Source organism: Girardinichthys multiradiatus, chromosome 9 (genome assembly GCF_021462225.1).
Source record: "Girardinichthys multiradiatus isolate DD_20200921_A chromosome 9, DD_fGirMul_XY1, whole genome shotgun sequence".
Lineage (NCBI taxonomy): Eukaryota > Metazoa > Chordata > Actinopteri > Cyprinodontiformes > Goodeidae > Girardinichthys > Girardinichthys multiradiatus.
The window spans coordinates 45,564,220-45,583,689 of NC_061802.1; the positions used below are offsets into that span (position 1 = coordinate 45,564,220).

At 39.5% G+C, this 19,470-nt stretch overlaps 1 protein-coding gene across 1 annotated transcript in view; it reads right to left on the reverse strand.

The window, feature by feature from the left end:
• Window positions 1–2,465: 2,465 nt before the first annotated feature.
• Window positions 2,466–19,470, reverse strand: part of nlgn1 (neuroligin 1) — a 411,986-nt gene continuing 394,981 nt past the window's right edge. The window contains exons 8-11 of the mRNA XM_047375411.1: window positions 18,282–18,442; window positions 11,211–11,367; window positions 9,955–10,032; window positions 2,466–3,415 (exon numbers count right to left, since the gene is read on the reverse strand). Coding sequence (XP_047231367.1) covers window positions 2,813–3,415; window positions 9,955–10,032; window positions 11,211–11,367; window positions 18,282–18,442 — 999 coding nt within the window. The 3' untranslated portion in view covers window positions 2,466–2,812. The remainder of the gene's footprint in view (window positions 3,416–9,954; window positions 10,033–11,210; window positions 11,368–18,281; window positions 18,443–19,470) is intronic.

The window sequence follows — 19,470 nt, forward strand, 5'->3', positions numbered from 1 at the left end:
AAAGACAAGGTTAACCACAGAAAGACAGGGTCAAGTGTACCATTGTTAGAAAACATGAAGTTATTGGCTGCCATATCTCAGCCTATGGCCTCCGTCAGATCATCAGATCTGTTCATGCTAGAAAGCAAGGAAAACATTTCAAGAGATTAAACCTTTTCCAAGAGGATTGAAGAAAAGTTTGGTTCATTTTTACTTGCAGTAGGTAACGTTTGGTATCTTCATTTAAAAAACATCCAGATTAGTTGGTTCAGGAGGATAAAGTTGACGGCTAGTCTGAGATGGGCAACGTCTAAAGCTGACTTCTACTTTTATTTACTTATAACAAAAAAAGTGAGATAAAAAAAAATAAATAAAAAAGCCAAAATACAACAATGTTTTGAGTTTAAACTATTGTATTAATTTTTACACTGGCTTAATTTGAGATCAGACAGTTTCTCTGACTGGACACACTTGTTTCGTGCTTAGTCCATTTCACATTGGTAGGTTGTTGGTCGCACAACTGGCCTTACATCAAGCTCCTTTGTAAGTAATCACAGGCTACTGCGTAGAGAAGCGTTGAATGAAAACATGACACTGTTTTAAAGACTTTCATAATCCTTGAATTATTATGAAGCTTTCAGGATCGCAGTTGTGACAGTAGATATTCACTTTGATCTTGGCCCTTTTCGGACTAGCCATCAGCTGGAGCCTCAGGGACAAACTTCATTTTGGTTCATGCTTAATTAAGAAGGCAAGAGTTTTATGTGCTGCACATAAAATATTAACTGCCTCTAACCTTTTAACAGAACCTCACTTCAAAAATCCTGAACCATCCTTTTAAAGAAGTGGGTACCTTTAGCCATTTTTTTTTTAAATCAAATCCACTTATTTGCCCTGACACCATGACACAGATTTGGAGCACAGCACTGTGGGTACAGGAAGAAAGCAGAAAGGTCAGATCTCTTGCTTTTGATCATCTTATTTTACTGGCAGACTTATCAACATCTTTTCAACGCAAAGTACCACCTAACTTGAATTAACTTGACTAATAATGAAAACGACATAAAAAGTGCATTGGGATTTGAACTAAACTGGTCCTCACTCTCAGCCTCTCAGCCTCCTACTAAGCATTTCCATAGACTCCTACCCTCTTTGATCTGTCTGGCTTTTATCTTGAATTAAACATCTATAGGCATTCATGTTTCAGTAGCTCTGGAGTTTAGAGCTTTGTTGGATAAATCATTAGGAAATCTACATCGCCTGGAGATGGAATCCATTGCTAAATTTTTTACTCATTTCACCCTCCATTTTTCTTGTCAGTTGTTTTCCATTTTTTTTAGCACACCTCCCAGTTTTTGGAAAAAAAGGGGGAACATGAGGGCAATGGAATAAACAGTGCAGGTAATTACTTTGATATGGTCCAGTGCTACCAATAGGTAGAACAGGAAAGAACATTGATTTCAACTGAAGGTACAATGGGTTTGATTGATACAATGTAATGTGATTTAGCCACTATCAAAAGGTAGTACCAACACACAGAGTAAAAAACTAGTCCTTATATATCCAGCCCACTTAAGCTATTTTATGTTATGCAAGAAAACTTTACCATATTCCCCAATTTTTTTCCATCTTAATCCAAATAGTCACATCCGCAACCAGGACTGCTTTTCCCAAGGTTCCGTGAGAGAATGTGTTTTCTAGTAATCCAATAGGGAAATATGTCTTGAATTTCTCCAACGCAAAGAACAGGGTGAAAATTATTCTTATTAATGACATAATCAGCAGAGCAGCCATCAAGCAGGTAAATTGTCATGCGCATCGTGCTAAAATATCCCAATTATCCTTTGTCCTCCAGCTCTCTGTGTTAAAGTTGGAACTGCCAGAAAGCCAGTTGTTGCGTCCTCACTTCCTACGTTCCCGGTCCTACTGGCAGGTTGCAGCATGAACAACCTGCCCAAGAGAAGTGGGCTTAAACAGCCTTGGTGCTTAGATATGTAAATAGGTCCTATACAATAAAATTGTTTCAATCAAAAATAAAATGATGAAAAGTATTTGCAAGATATTTTTTTCCTCAAAATCGTTCTGTTGTGCAGACAGGGTCCCTTTTTGTTGATGTTTTTAGTTCTTGCTTTACTCCTTTCAGCAACTGCTTTTGGCTTATCTTACACAGCCTCCGTTTACGAGGTTCAGACATGCCTCGATTGGTTTGCATGGCATCTGCTTTGTGCCCCACAGACAGGGTGTTCTGCAGAGCAATGCCAAAGGAAAACAATATGTTTTCTTTCCTTTACAAAGTGCTTCCCTCTTCTCACCTCCAAGGCGTGTCTGATGCTCTGCGCTACTTCCAGATAATACTGTCAAGCAGTCGTTTGTCAAAAAATCCCAAAGGCCATAACTGTCACTAGAGAAAAAAAAAGTGTTTTACTGTCCGTTGTGTTGCTGCAAAACCAGAACAAAAACAATGATAAAAAACATCTTTGTCAATGTTTTAGCTTGTGAGACATTGTTCTGCCCCAAATTTGTATCTTTATTTTTTATGTCAAGTCTTTTAATTTTTTTCTTTACAAAAAAACATAATTACTAATATTATTTTTTGATCCTCTGGTCCAAAGCATCTGGAACCTTTTACTATATTTCCTCAGGTATTAACAAGATGTGTTATGATCCCAGTGTAATTCCGTTGTTGTTTGGCAACTCCGGGCAGGCGATTTAACTCCTGAAATGTCCGTGTTTATGAGCAAGGCAGCCTCAACTCTCTGCTGCAGCAGGGTCAGTTAGCCTTAGCCTTAGACTTAGCTGTCAGAGTCCTGCCTGCACAGGTCAACCCACTGGGCTATACCCGGGTGGTGGAATGTGAGTGTGGGTGCGGATGAGGCAGAGTGTTGTTCTGCCCACTGCTGGGATATGTGTTAAAAGAGTGGAGTGAGGTGAGCCCTCCCATGCTACTGGGGATCATGGTTATGGTGTTGGGCGTCATGAGCGGGATGTCGTCTGGCGAGCGCCTCATAGCCAAGGTGTAGTCTGGTGGGCAGGCAGTCCTCAGGACAACATCATGCGGGTGAAGGGAATCCCCCACCCCTCTGCAGTCCCTGTCCAGGTCTGAGTGCTGCTTCATCTGTAGGGACATGATTTCTTCCTCCTGAGTGTGAGCCAGGTCATTTGCAGCGCTCCGCTGGGGGCTGCAGCGCCTGTGGACGTCATGCCGTCGCTTGTCCTTTTTATAGTAGAGAGCAGCGAAGGCCAGAATGTTGAGGAAAAGAAGAGAAGCTCCTACAGCAATAGTCACCGAAAGCTCTGTGGAGTAGTCCCGCTGGTCCACTAGGTGAGGCTGGTTGTGGCTGTTCTGGGTCTCAGTGGGGAATGGAGTTGGGTTTGGCCGCTTAGTTACCAGAATTGTGGTTTTCGGTGTAAGGTGGGTGGCCTCTGGTGGAGGAATCTGTGGAAAGCCAAAACCAGCTGTCAGTGGAAGATTAAATTGATGCTTTTATACTTTGCTCAACTCCTTACAGACTATTGTCAGGAATGTGCTTCAAACTGCTCTTGGTCTTAATACAGCATGGGATATGTATATTGGAAGCACTTCACCATCCTCTTGCAATCAAAGGTATGCCCACTTACACCTAATTTTGTTTAATTGCATTCTAAATACCTACATATATATCTATTTTATGTAGAATATATAAATTATTACATTCTACTTGCAGAAACACATATGTTAGCTTCAAATGCAATAAATACATTCTGCTGCAAATTGTTTAAAGTATTATGGATTAACTCAATTTTGCAAAACCACAATCTCAGAAGAATATCTTTTCTAAAGAAATATATTTTGCTTTTAATCACTGTCATTAGAGGCACAGGGAAAGTTATGAAATCCCGATGATTCACTAGCTTGTAGATGAAACTTTCAGCAACGACTTGAAGTAGACATTTTATCTGTCTTTCAAATTGCGGAATAATCTTGCCAAACTCTTAACAACATTGCAAGAGTTCAGTGAGTTCTATGAGGATGTGTTTATGCATGCTCTCATATGCCATTATCTGTTCTCTTACCAAATATGTTAGAATATCTAAAAACATGTTTTGAGTGGGTCCAAACATGACAAAATTAAGGGCATTTCTTTACAGATAATTCCTGGACCACCTTGGACTGAAAGTTCTACCAGGTTGTCAATTCATTATTTGCTGAATTATTTGGAAAACAGGGCCAACTCCCCCACCCAGACAGCTGCTTCATGCATTCAGCATAACGACATTTGTAAATTTTAATCAGTTCAGACACTCGGTCTGCATGAGATTAAGCAATGTTATTATCAGTATAGTCCTATGAATGTGAAGCATTTGCAGTAATTTTGAAACAATTGATGCATATCTGCAGTTCAATGCCTTGTAGACTTTGTAGACTTGTGAATTAAAAACAAATGTTGCGGTTGAGATGTTGTTTCTTCCATACATACCAAGGAAGTATGTGAAGCATTTTGCTGCCATACAGTGGTCAGATTCTGAATGATTAACCTGTATTTTAAATAATGTGATGATGGAATAGCAATGATTGTACAATGATAGTAATGGCAATACTGCAATTGTATTTACTTAAAGCCATGTACAGTATCTTCATATGCCATAGAAGCCCAAGGAGGGTTGAGGTCTGGACATTGACTGGGCCATTGCATGATTTAGATTTGTTTTCTCTTTCAGCTATTCCATTGTAGATTTATTGCCATGTTTGAAACCTGAACAACTTTGGTTTGCTTTGAGTGATTGGCAGGAGATAGCTTTTTCTCTTTAAAAGTAAGTAAAGTAATTCCATCCATCCATCCATCCAGTCATCCGTCCATCCAGCCAGCCAGCCAGCAGTCCACCACAGGGCAAAGAGAAACACAGGACAAACAATCATTCACACGCACACCTAAGGCCAATTTAGAGTGGCCAATTAAGTTTTGGACAGTGATAGAATGCTGAAGCATCCAAAGAGAGCTCACGCATGCACAGGAAGTACAGATAAACTCCATGGCAGGGTTTCGAGCCCAGGACCTGCTCACTGTTAGGCAACAGTGCTAAAATGATTGCAACTGTACAGTTTGACTCAGGTTATGAAGTTACTTCTGAATGAACCACAAAACCTCTGAAACAACCTCCTTTAGACGGATGAGACAAAAGTAGAGATGCTTGGCCATAATGCACAATGTCATGTTTCCCAGAAGCCAACCCCTGCATACCAGCATAATGGGCTCATACAAACTGACCGCTATGGTGGTGGAGGGGCGATCAGGTGGGCTTATTTTGCAACCATATGATCTATACACTGTGCCATCATACCATGAATTCCTCTGTATCCCATAGTATTCTAACTTGAAATGTGAGGCTATCTGTCCAGTAGCTAAAGCTTAACTCAAACTAGATTATACAGGAGGACAATAATCTAAAACATGTTTAACAAAATTACTGAAAAAAAATCTAATTTTGCAATGGCAATGTCAAAGTGTAGACTTCAATCTGTTTGAAATGCTGTGAAAAGGCCGATAAGAGAGCTATGCAAAAACTAATATCTGCAAACCATGAATAACTTCAAGTGAACAGGAAGAGCCAATTTTGTGAACGAGAGTAGGACAAAATTCCGCCACCATAACGTGGTGAAATTACTGATTGCTGCTAAAACTCTACAAGTTGGTGAATAACGGCTTGCGCTTTATTTTTCAATCCAACTATGTAAATGGAACAGCTGCAAATAATTATTCATCTTTGGTATAACTTGGCATATTTATCTTATTCTCAAAGATATTTGGTTTTAAATTTCTTACCAAAATGTAATTGCCTCTATTATTTTATACACTATATTTCCAAAATATAGTGGCACATCACCAAATCAATGAGTTCTAGTGTTCTAATCACTTCCATGGCTGCAGGTGTATAAAGTCTGGTGTGGAGAAACTTTATTTGGCCTGCACAGAGTCCTGAGCTCAAACTTCTTGAACACCTCTGGGATGAATTAGAGCGGAGGCTGCAATGCAGTTTCCTCATCTAACTCTGAACACACGCCTAAACCTTGTGGAAAACGTTTACAGCATAGTTAAAGCTGCTATTGCTGGCAACAGTGGGTCCATCAACAAACTGGACCGTATAAATAAGAATAAGGACAGGATGTCACCAAAGTTCATGCACATGTAAAAGTAGACAGACAAATACTGTTGGCTATATAGTGTAGGAAACTAAATGCAGATTAATGCACAACCTTCTCACTGTTTTCTTTTTTTTTTTTTTTCTGTATGGATATCTACAGGGGTTGGACAATGAAACTGAAACACCTGTCATTTTAGTGTGGGAGGTTTCATGGCTAAATTGGACCAGCCTGGTAGCCAGTCTTCATTGATTGCACATTGTACCAGTAAGAGCAGAGTGTGAAGGTTCAATTAGCAGGGTAAGAGCACAGTTTTGCTCAAAATATTGAAATGCACACAACATTATGGGTGACATACCAGAGTTCAAAAGAGGACAAATTGTTGGTGCACGTCTTGCTGGCACATCTGTGACCAAGACAGCAAGTCTTTGTGATGTATCAAGAGCCACGGTATCCAGGATAATGTCAGCATACCACCAAGAAGGACCAACCACATCCAACTGGATTAACTGTGGACGCAAGAGGAAGCTGTCTGAAAGGGATGTTTGGGTGCTAACCCGGATTGTATCCAAAAAACATAAAACCACGGCTGCCCAAATCACGGCAGAATTAAATGTGCACCTCAACTCTCCTGTTTCCACCAGAACTGTCCGTCGGGAGCTCCACAGGGTCAATATACAGGTCCTTCTCAAAAAATTAGCATATTGTGATAAAGTTCATTATTTTCTATAATGTCATGATGAAAATGTAACATTCATATATTTTAGATTCATTGCACACTAACTGAAATATTTCAGGTCTTTTATTGTCTTAATACGGATGATTGGGACATACAGCTCATGAAAACCCAAAATTCCTATCTCACAAAATTAGCATATTTCATCCGATCAATAAAAGAAAAGTGTTTTTAATACAAAAAAACGTCAACCTTCAAATAATCATGTACAGTTATGCACTCAATACTTGGTCGGGAATCCTTTGGCAGAAATGACTGCTTCAATGCGGCGTGGCATGGAGGCAATCAGCCTGTGGCACTGCTGAGGTCTTATGGAGGCCCAGGATGCTTCAATAGCGGCCTTTAGCTCATCCAGAGTGTTGGGTCTTGAGTCTCTCAACGTTCTCTTCACAATATCCCACAGATTCTCTATGGGGTTCAGGTCAGGAGAGTTGGCAGGCCAATTGAGCACAGTGATACCATTGTCAGTAAACCATTTACCAGTGGTTTTGGCACTGTGATCAGGTGCCAGGTCGGGCTGAAAAATGAAATCTTCATCTCCATAAAGCTTTTCAGCAGATGGAAGCATGAAGTGCTCCAAAATCTCCTGATAGCTAGCTGCATTGACCCTGCCCTTGATAAAACACAGTGGACCAACACCAGCAGCTGACACGGCACCCCAGACCATCACTGACTGTGGGTACTTGACACTGGACTTCTGGCATTTTGGCATTTCCTTCTCCCCAGTCTTCCTCCAGACTCTGGCACCGTGATTTCAGAATGACATGCAGAATTTGCTTTCATCCGAAAAAAGTACTTTGGACCATTGAGCAACAGTCCAGTGCTGCTTCTCTGTAGCCCAGGACTGGGGAATGCGGCACCTGTAGCCCATTTCCTGCACACGCCTGTGCACGGTGGCTCTGGATGTTTCTACTTCAGACTCAGTCCACTGGTTCCGCAGGTCCCCCAAGGTCTGGAATCGGCCCTTCTCCACAATCTTCCTCAGGGTCCGATCACCTCTTCTCATTGTGCAGCGTTCTCTGCCACAATTTTCCATCCCACAGACTTCCCACTGAGGTGCCTTGATACAGCACTCTGGGAACAGCCTATTCGTTCAGAAATTTATTTCTGTGTCTTACCCTCTTGCTTGAGGGTGTCAATAGTGGCCTTCTGGACAGCAGTCGGGTCGGCAGTCTTACCCATGATTGGGGTTTTGAGTGATGAACCAGGCTGGGAGTTTTAAAGGCCTCAGGAATCTTTTGCAGGTGTTTAGAGTTAACTCGTTGATTCAGATGATTAGGTTCATAGCTCGTTTAGAGACCCTTTTAATGATATGCTAATTTTGTGAGATAGAAATTTTGGGTTTTCATGAGCTGTATGCCAAAATCATCCGTATCAAGACAATGAAAGACCTGAAATATTTCAGTTAGTGTGCAATGATTCTAAAATATATGAATGTTAAATTTTCATCATGACATTATGGCAAATAATGAACTTTATCACAATATGCTAATTGTTTGAGAAGGACCTGTACATGGCCGGGCTGCTATAGCCAAACCTTTGGTCACTCATGCCAATGCCAAACGTCGGTTTCAATGGTGCAAGGAGCGCAAATCTTGGGCTGTGGACAATGTGAAACATGTATTGTTCTCTGATGAGTCCACCTTTACTGTTTTCCCCACATCTGAGATGGTCTTCACACATAGACACTGTTCGAAAGAAGGCCCAGCAGAGACTGTACTTCCTGAGGCAACTCAAGAAGTTCAACCTTCCACACGAGCTGCTGGTCATCTTCTACACTGCCATCATTCAATCTGTCCTGTCTTCATCCATCTCAGTGTGGTTTGGCTCATCCACAAAACAGGACAGGTGCAGACTGCAACGAATAATCAGGACTGCAGAGAGAATAATCAGGGCTGACCTTCCCTCCATCCAGGACTTATACAGGTCTAGGGTCAGGAAAAGAGCTGCTAAAATCTCTGCAGACCCCACACACCCTGCACATAAACTGTTCAAAGCTTTACCTTCAGGCCGCCGCTACAGAGCACTGTTCACTAAAACCAGCCGCCACAGAGACAGTTTCTTCCCCCAGGCTGTTTCTCTGTTGAACATTCAATAAAGTACAAAACAACAGCATACATATGTTGCAAATGCACCTTTTTATTATATATGTGTATATTGTACATTGTAAATTTGTATATTCTGTAATGCAAAAACAGAACAAAAGTGCAAAGTGTACCGGAATCAAATTCCTTGTTTGTATGTACGAACTTGGCAATAAAGCTGATTCTGATCTGGGAGAATTACGGTGTGGAGAAGCCCCAAAGGAGCGTACCACCCAGACTGTTGCATGCCCAGAGTGAAGCATGGGGGTGGATCAGTAATGGTTTGGGCTGCCATATCATGGCATTCCCTTGGCCCAATACTTGTGCTAGATGGGCGCGTCACTGCCATGGACTACTGAACCATTCTTGAGGACCATGTGCATCCAATGGTTCAAACATTGTATCCTGAAGGTGGTGCCGTGTATCAGGATGACAATGCACCAATACACACAGCAAGACTGGTGAAAGATTGGTTTGATGAACATGAAAATGAAGTTGAACATCTCCCATGGCCTGCACAGTCACCAGATCTAAATATTATTGAGCCACTTTGGGTTGTTTTGGAGGAGCGAGTCAGGAAACGTTTTTCTCCACCAGTATCACGTAGTGACGTGGCCACTACCCTGCAAGAAGAATGGCTTAAATCCCTCTGACCACTGTGCAGGACTTGTATATGTCATTCCCAAGACAAATTGATGCTGCATTGGATGCAAAAGGAGGCCATACACCATACTAATAAATTATTGTGGTCTAAAACCAGGTGTTTCAGTTTCATTGTCCAACCCCTGTACATTCAGCTGTATTCACATTAGCAACAGATATGCACATCAAATCAAACAAGACACAAAAAATTGTACTGTTAACTTCCCAAAGAAGGTTCTGCTGAAGCCCTTTAATGACCAAACAAAAAAGCATATAGCATTTCCATGATTTCAGTAAGTAAGAAGCTTTTGACAAAATGTTGTCTGTTGCTAAAAATTTCTGTCAAGAGATTGACTTGGTAAGCTATAGCAGTGCAGCGAGCTGTGGATACTAACCTTGGTAGTGGTAGGGATGAGTGGGGTGACCTCATTGAGGCTGTGTAGGTGAGGGACCAACTCAAGCCATAGGTTGACCTGAGGGATAAACAAGAAATGAAGGCATGAATTAAAAGCTTCTTTCCAAAGTCAATATGGAATTAAATTCGAACAGAACAGGTCAACCAGATCTTTCTTTATGTTGGGCAGTAAGAAATGCAGGTCATCGGAAAAATATTACAAATACAACACACAAGATTAGAATAAACAACGAGTTACTTGAAGACAAGCATTTAAAGTCATGTCCAGTATGTTTGAACTCTCTTCATACTTGACAAAAACTAAAACTCTACTTACAGATAATTGGTCCTAAAACTGTATCTCTTCATTAACTATGGCGTTAGGGTTTATGATCTCATTTTACATTTTTTCAAACCAAAGAGATGCAAACATCTAGTCTACAGTGAACAAAATTACTTTAGCTCAATAGCACAACATTAACACAAACTCTCTGATTCTTTAAATGGCGTTACACATGAACATATTCAGTATTTGGAACATTCTGATGAATTCCTGCAGAGAGTTCAATAATCTCAGAGATTAAACTATGTCTCATTTTAATGATGCTGATATCTTGTTATGAAGAATTGTGAAGTGGTGGACTTCTATATTTCCACTTTAAAATATTTGAGGAGCTAACTGCTTTCAACCTGATTTGGTATCAAAGGAATATTTTACAAAGAAAAAAAACAAAAATTTTTAAAGCCATTAGGTGGCACCCAACCAACCTAAATCGTTGGTTATTGTATCTCTATATAACTCTTAGAGAACTAGCACTTTGTGGTAACAGACAGATATTATTACAAGTATTATGAAGAGATTTTTCAATAAAAGATTCAATACTAAAATAATTTACACATACATGAGATTAAAAAAACATGAGATGACACTCAACGTTTTTAGATTATGAAAAACCAAAGGGAACTACTGATGACATCACAAGTTCTGCATTACAACAGTTTTACAAATAAATATCACAATAAAATGAGAACAGAATAAAGCTTTTAGACTACAAAAAATACAGTAAGGGAAGACAGTAATTTTTATGGAAAACTGTGGATGGTGTTTATTTATTTTTAATATTTTCTTTTCCCTGTTGTAACATTGTGTGCATCTGAAATATAATTTAAAAAAAAAACAACTAAATAACATAAAGCACTAAATAAAATAGAACACTAAAAGTGTAAACAGAAATGGAAACAGGAATCCCGGTGTACCTTGTTTGCCCGATAGTGCTCTTTGACCCGAGGCTTCAGGCCAATGTGCAGGTAGAGCTGGTCTTTCTGGTTGTAACGTGTCCACGCCACTTCTTCAAAGCGATTGGGCTTTGTGTGGATGAACTTGGTGTCTTGGGGTACAGGTTGATTTGGGTCCCTGAAAAGACAGACAAGTTAAGTCTATTTGAATAAATAAAACTCAAAAACTTCACTGGCATATATAGTTTTTTGAAAATGTTTTTTTTTTCCTTGAGAGATTTCTTCTGTTTTCCCTTTTTTGTCACACCAAAATTTTTCAGATGATCTAAACAAAATTTATTATCTGACAAAGATATGAAGAACAAAATAAAAAAAAGACTGTTTTCAAAATGTGATTTTATTTATTAAAAGAATAAAGCTACCAAAACCACTTTGGTACTATTTGAAAGTAATCACCCTTTATCGTTAAATCATGAATTAACTGTGATTAGCCGCATTTTCTGGTTCAGTTTAGTCTGCTTCACCCAGGCTTGATTATATAGAACCTCTCAGATAACATTAAGTAGGTTAAACGATCTCAACAAGCACACATTATGGCCTGATCTAAAGATATCCCCCCCAAAAAAAAAGAGAAACAAAATCATTGACATTTATCAGTCTGGAAATGGTTACAAAGCTATTTCTAACATTGTGGGACTCCAGTGAACCATAGCCATAGCCAATTATCCACAAATAAATATAACATGGAACAGTGGTGAACCTTCTCAGGAGATGCTGGATTACATAAAATTCTCCAGTAGTGCATCAAAGATACATCCAGGAGGTCACAAAAGAACCAGAACAACAGGCCTCACTTGCCTCAGTTAAAGTCTGTGCTGATGATTCAATCCTAAGAAACTGACTGGGCAAAATGGCATCTAAAGTTCTCTGGTGAAAATCACTGCAGATGAAAAAGAGTCAAATGCCCTTCTCACATTTGCAAAAAAAACTAAAATTACTTCACAGTGATGTAAAACATTGGCATTATAATCTATTGACCAGTGGAATTTTGAATCATTTTGGAAATGTTTTTTGAAATGTCTGCATCGTCCGTGTTTCAGAAAAATGAATCCAGTGAACCCAGGATCAAACCTGGTGGTGCTAGTTAGATGGTCTGGGACTGCTTTGCTGCTTCAGGACCTAGACAAGTTGCAGTAACTGACAAAACCATGAATTCTGTTCTATGAATGCCTGGCCATTAGTTCATGTGTTTAAGCACACACGGGTTTTGCAGCATGACAATAATCCAAATCACACGGGCAAGTCTGAATCTAAATGGCTTATAAAATCAAAACGAGGGGCAAATCCTATTTTCACGGCACTGTGGTTCAGCTTTCAGAGACAATGAGGTTTGGTAGTTTTACAAACAAATCAAAAAGGCATTGAATGCAGTTCTCAAATCATAATTTAACAACTGCATTAACTTTAATCAGGCTATCTTTGTCTGAAATCTATAAGTTGGCAAATACTTGTTAAATGCACTGATCTATAGCGCTTACAGCATCAAGCAGATTGAAAATTTTGCATGGAGAATTAAAACCTAACCTGAGTGCTTAGAGGACCTTTTGAGACCACACTGTATAATTATTAAAATTAAAATATTGAACTGAGCATGGCATTTGCCTCAGGCTAATCGGTATAATTATAAAGATGTTATAATGGAGTAGTGAAGATCAGCCCACAGGTTTCATTTAATGTGAATCACAAGGGTGTTAGAAATCAGACCTGATAAACTCCCAAAAAGGTCAAAAGAAGTAAAACTGGTGAGAGGTTGTTTTTCTAAAGATTCTGGTAGAATCAAAGGTCTTAAGGTAGCATATTGCCTCACATGATCAGCCTGAATTTAAGTAATTAAAAAACAACTGCATGCCACAGGTTAAATCCTGTTTTATTTCAAGTGAGTATATTTGTATGTTAATTATCCATGCTTCCACCAAAACTGTTGGCAGGGTGAAGATGGAGTTCAGCTATGCAGATTATTTCATTAAGTTTTTACTGTAATTAAAACCTCATATTATGCTGCAAAAACCTCTGATGTTAGGCTGTGGCTTAATACCAAAGGGATCACAGTAAGTGTAAAGGCTGCTTAGATTTCCATATGAAAGCCCTTTTTAAGTTTGACATATACAGATGGATTTTCAGAAGACAAACATTGAGTCCTGGACTATAAACTCACAATCTGAGCTGAACAGAACCAGCTACGTGATCTGCAGAGGCCCATTCAGCCTTACTAAGCGCCCCATTGTCTGAGTGAGACATAAGGAGCTGGCCTAAGCTCATCAGGAACATGCTTAACAATTCAAATGGGTGACATAAATCTCCCAGGTACCCAGCATTCCATGTCAATTTGGTGTTATATATGTAGATCATTAGTGCCTTTCTGTTCCCCTCAGGGTTGCTGTGCAGGGCTCACAAAAAGCCAATGTTCCCCTATTATGGCTAGGAAAAACAATTACCGCCATGGCTGGATGCTGGAAGGCAACATGAGACAGAGGCAAGAAAAGGAAATTTTAATTTTATGCTGTAAAAATGTCCCTTTGCAGTGGATGACCATTAATTAATAATGAAATTAAAGATATGTGGAGGGTGTGTATAAAGAATACCAATGATGGTGTACGGTCCATAAAACCCAGCAGTACAATTTACAACCCCCTCAGTCATCAAATGGAGTTTAATACTGAGAAAGCACAATTACAATGAAATTATTGACTTGTTCATGGTCTTGTAATGATAATTGTATGTTGCTCCAATTATATTTGGACAAGACCCTTTACAAAACGTCTATAAAGAATTGCTTCTAACATATTGAATATAATGTACAGCTTCCCCTTCCAATCATCGAGATTTTATTTAAAATCTAAAAAAAACCAAAAACAAATAGTTTAGTTTAAACTAACCTTTTAAGTAAGGATACATATAAGGATCATAAGGAAAGTCAAATCATAGGAGAAACATGGGGGAAGAAAATAAAGGTTTATGAAAACATTCTACCAAAGAAACACTAAAATTTCATTTATTTCTCCTGAAGGATTAGAACATTTGTGGCTAGTAATTTATAAAATCAAAAAGCTGCTTCATTTAGATCATGTTTTGTGAGCTGTGAAAATTCCATAGATTCGCTGAGTGAACTTGCCCTACTCTGTGTTAACGTTTTGTTACTGTGTTTCTCTAGCCGAGCCCTTTCCAGATATTTGTGTAACACTGAAATCATTAGAAAAGTCTTACTGATGAAGGATTCTATTTCAAATGGAGCTCTCCTATTAGTGGACAGTCTCTGAAAACACTGGCAGTTAATTTTCATATGTTCACCACTTAGAATATTTTGCATACTATACTGTGTTGGAGAGCACCACAGTTAAGTTAACATTGAATTCAAGAAGACCGCCTTAACAAACATGGATTTTAAGTTCTTTAAACTAAGGTCCCTTTACAGAGAATAAGGAACCCGCCATTTTCTTCATGATCTATTCAAACCTATGTATGTAGTGGCCATTCCCAGCTATTTTCCACTTGAAATCCTCATGTTCCCACAAAAATTGTACCACCTTAATGCAGCACTGCATAACAGAATTAGCCCTAGCCTAGATTCCAGCACTTTACCATAACCCTACCACCACTCCAGTGGATGCACATCTGTACTAGGTTGTTTTATGCATCAGGACTAAAATAGTCTGGTCTTCATCAGGTTCTACATTACTTACATTTAACCTCAAGGTTACAAAAACAAACAGCAACTTCCATAATGTCATTAAGTATTTGGCAGATCCAATGTAAAAAGCTGCAATGATAAAAACAGTTGTTCACTACAGTTTTACTTTAAATCCAAAATTGTTATCAACTTACGTTGTCCGTTCTTTACAACTTTTTGTTGTAATTTTTCAATTCACTGCTTAATTTCACTGCTTCATTCTCTAAATATATTGCTTAAAGTCTAATGTAATTCTGTTAACATTTGTTTTTCCTGTCCTTTAATGTAATAAAATCAAATAAATGTATTGTATTTACACAGTGGGACCCTTTGTGGGGTGCCTTGTGATGACGTTGTAAATAAGCGCCGTTTAACTAAATAATCTGAACTGAAACTATCTCTGTAGTTATGCTGCTATAGGCTTAGGCTGCTGGAAGACATAATGACCACTTTCACCTCTTCGCTACATTCTCACACTACTCTCCAATTTTGCATTATTTGCTGTTATTTCAGCTTTTAACTTTGTTCTCTCTTTTCCCTTCCTAGAAGCTACACCTGGCCTGACTCTATGTCTACCTGTGACACCTTTCTGGAGAGGGGAATTGTCCAAGCTTCTGCTGGCAACAACTTAATGCTCACCCTCTACCGATGATCCACATGGCCCTGTCTTTTAGTGTTTAACCCTTTTTCTCTCCTAGACATGGCGATTGACTGAGCTTAACTGTAATTCAATTCAAAGTTACTTTACTGATCCCCGAGGGGAAATTAGAATTCCAGTACAACCCATCCAAACATACATCATGACACAAGACAAGGGGGGGACGGGTCACCGAGGCTTTGCTGCCCACTCACAGGCGCTGCCCTTGCTAGATGAGAAAAGAGGCCACATTAGGCAAGTAGAGGAAAAAAAATCATATTTCACACTTTATCCTTAGCAGGATACAGTTTGAAATTGCAAAAAACCTCAGCACAAAGAAGCAACAAGTTGACAAAACAACATCTTGCCGGGAACGGTGAAGGTGGTGTGAGGGGTGCATATGTTTATCTTGAGCATGTGTGTGTGTGCAAGTAAGTACATGAAGCACTGTCCCAGAGGTCATTGTCCTTGATGGTACGTTGGAATGTTCATCAACCGGCCACAAAGTTCTGAGCAGGTCCACAGATGTCCTCAGGGAAGGGAGGGGGCAGAGGGAGCAGAACGTCATGTTTACATAACTTCCAGGAGAGGTTGAAGATAGCAAGCCATCAAGGCCGTGCAGGGGAGCCAGATTCAGCAAAAACAATAATTACTTGGGTTAGGCTGACTCTTGTTTTTTTTTCTGTCAACCTTGAGGGTCTCGCTGGTGCTTCTCAAAGGCGAATCTAAACAGCCAAATTCCTGGTCTTTCGCCAGATCCGAGCGAACAACTTTCTCTAAGATTTATCCCATTTCACCCCTGAGTCCAGGAACCGTAACCTGCCTGCGATCCTGTGTTAGGATCACATCCAGTCTGCGATTCAGCTCACGTAACATCTCAGTCTGAGTGCTGATCACTCTGAAGATCCCATCACACATGCCAGGCAGCCTCACAATTGCCAGAACAGCTGCTGAAATTCTCCGAATTTCTCGATATGCCAGGTAACCGCTGACTCCAAAAGGCAGAAATCCTGATATCAAACATCCAATTATATACACATCTTCCACATCTTCAACTGACATTATCGACAGACACACAATCCTCCACTTCTGCCAGGAGTCCATTGTGTATCCGGAGAAAAACGTCCCGTCCGGGCAAGTGGGCTCTACTGACCCCTGTCTTCCCGTCGAGAAAATTTGATCAATTGCATTGAGAGACCAGCTGACCAAATCCATATTTTGAAGAATTTGGAAGATATGCAAAAAGAGGCTCCAAAAAAAAGACAAGACACAGAGCTGAAGCAGGGCAGATATGGGAGGGCTGCGGGAGACAGAGAAAAAGAGCAGAAAGAAAGAGAGCAGTAACTAACTGTATGTGCTCTCTTTCAGACTCTAACCTTGAAAACTGGCTCAGAGTTTATCTGTTCTTTCTTTCTAGGTGAAACGACTAAAGGAGCTACATCCATTAACATTTACTTTTCCTTCCCATAGAAAGTACTGGATCAGTGCTTCTGTGTTTTTTTGTGTCTCTTCTCTGTTCTCTCAAATCCCCAGTCGGTCGTGGCAGATGGCCGCTCACACTGAGCCTGGTTCTGCTGGAGGTTTTTGCCTGTTAAAGGGAGTTTTTCCTCTCCACTGTCGCTACATGCATGTTCAGTATGAGGGATTGGTGCAAAGTCAACGCCAGTGATTTTCCACTGTCTCTACATGCTCATCCGGGAGGAGGGAATGCTGCAAGTCACTGACTGGATGCAATCTGCTGGGTTTCCTTAGACAGAAAAACTTTTTATCCAATTTGAATAAATAACTGAATCTGACTGCACTGTTCAATGGTTAGGATTAATTGGAATGTATGTACCTGACTGTTGTGAAGTGCCTTGAGACAACATGTGTTGTGAATTGGCGCTATATAAATAAAACTGAATTGAAAATTGAATTGAAACTTTTTTATTGTGCATCACTAAATGGTGCAATGCAAATACATTTGCTATGTTAATAAACCAACAAGATTCAAACAACAACTCAAGAAAGACCAACCTGGTTGTTTTATGACATCATAGTGGTGTCTTAATCTGGTTGAAGACCCCACTACATCCTCACTGGATATCCAAGATCTTTATTTCTTTTGAGCTTTCAACCAGATTGACCAATATGTTTTCCATCAATAGCTGAAATTTATGTTTTAAGATTAAATTATTTATAGAGCTGACTCCCTTTAATCTTTGCAAAAAATGACATTTTTAAAGGAATACATTTATATTAAATATGTGCAGGTACAGAAAACAAATTAATTAATTTAAAGGCAAATAACTGTGAAAACACACCCATATGATGTGATTGATAAACACTTTTTCAGGTAGTCAAATGAAAGAAAAATATTTAATCTTAGACAGAAAACATAAGATGCAGTGTTTTAAGCCCACCATCTGCTGATGTCTGATCATAATGCTTTATTCCACTCTCTCCACAGAGGACTTTCTCTTCTAGGTAAAAAGAGTGAAGCTATCACAGCAGTTCTTGAACCTTCACTATTCTTTTGATGCAATCCAACAATTAGTGTTTTTTTATTAAATCTCAGTACTCTTAGACGTCACTGAAATGCAATAAATGTTTTAGCATCCGACTGACATAAGCTACAACATTTCCTGTGATACCAGCTCAGTCAACATTGAGTGAAATAGGTACTGACCAGTTGCTTAGTTATCTACCTAAAAAGCAAGCTTTATTAGCAACATTTCTGTGTAAATACCCAGTCTTGGCGAAGTTTGTCCAGTAGGTCATGACAACGGCACTCAGCATCACGTCATTCTTGGAGAAGTTGCATGGAAACAGCTCTGTTGGCCCAATCATTGGCAGCCCAAACACATATGGGATCTCATCTCCATGCGCTGCATCTGCCCATGGAGGTACCTAATGAGCAGCAGATGAAACAAATTGTGTCTATGTCTATTATTGTCTATTATTATGTTTATGTGACGGATGCAGAACATTAGCTGGCAATGCCTTTGACATACACAAGAAAATCCTACTTTGAAAAGCATTAAGACAAGTCCTTCTAAAAACTGTGGAAAAATAACTTTCCTTTAAAAAAAGCACAGTCATTTTTTTAACATTGAGCCTTGCATTAGGAGCAAGAGTAAAACAGTGGTTCTTACAAAAACCTGGTATGGGACAGATTTAAACAAAACAAAACAAGTAAATAAATATTTCTGACTTATTGCTAATAATGTATGGAAACTAAATATTATATTGTATTAAATTCATTCATTAATCTTCTATACCGCTTCTTCCATAGTGGGTCACGGAGGAGCTGGTGCCTATTTCCAGAAGTCTACAGGTGAGAGGCGAGGTACACCCTGGACAGGTTGCCAATCCATCGCAGGGCAACACACACACATACAGGACAAACAACCATGCACACACCCATTCACACCTAAGGGCAATTTAGAGAGACCAATTCACCTAACAGTCATGTTTTTGGACTGTGGGAGGAAGCCAGTGTACCTGGAGAGAACCCATGCATGCACGGGGAGAACATGCAAACTCCATGCAGAAAGACCCCCGGTCGGGAGTTGGACCCAGGACCTTCTTGCTGCAAGGCAACACTGCTACCAACTGCGCCACCATGCAGCGCAATATTATATTATATTATATTATTAGCTTGTTCTAATGATCAGAATTGCGTAATAAACAGTAAGAAATTATATTGTAACATATCAAGGGTCAGTTGAATAAGAAGATATTTTGTTTTACACTAGAGACAAAAAATACTTGACAAATCAAAAACATTACACATTAAAATGGTGTGGTAGCTGTCAGTTTATAGTTTGTAGTAAATGAAAAGAAAGGGATAGTTCACTTTCTCACAATAAAGACAATCAGCTTCTTTCTGTTTTTGGAGATGTTGGACAAATTATAAGCAACACCAATACAACATG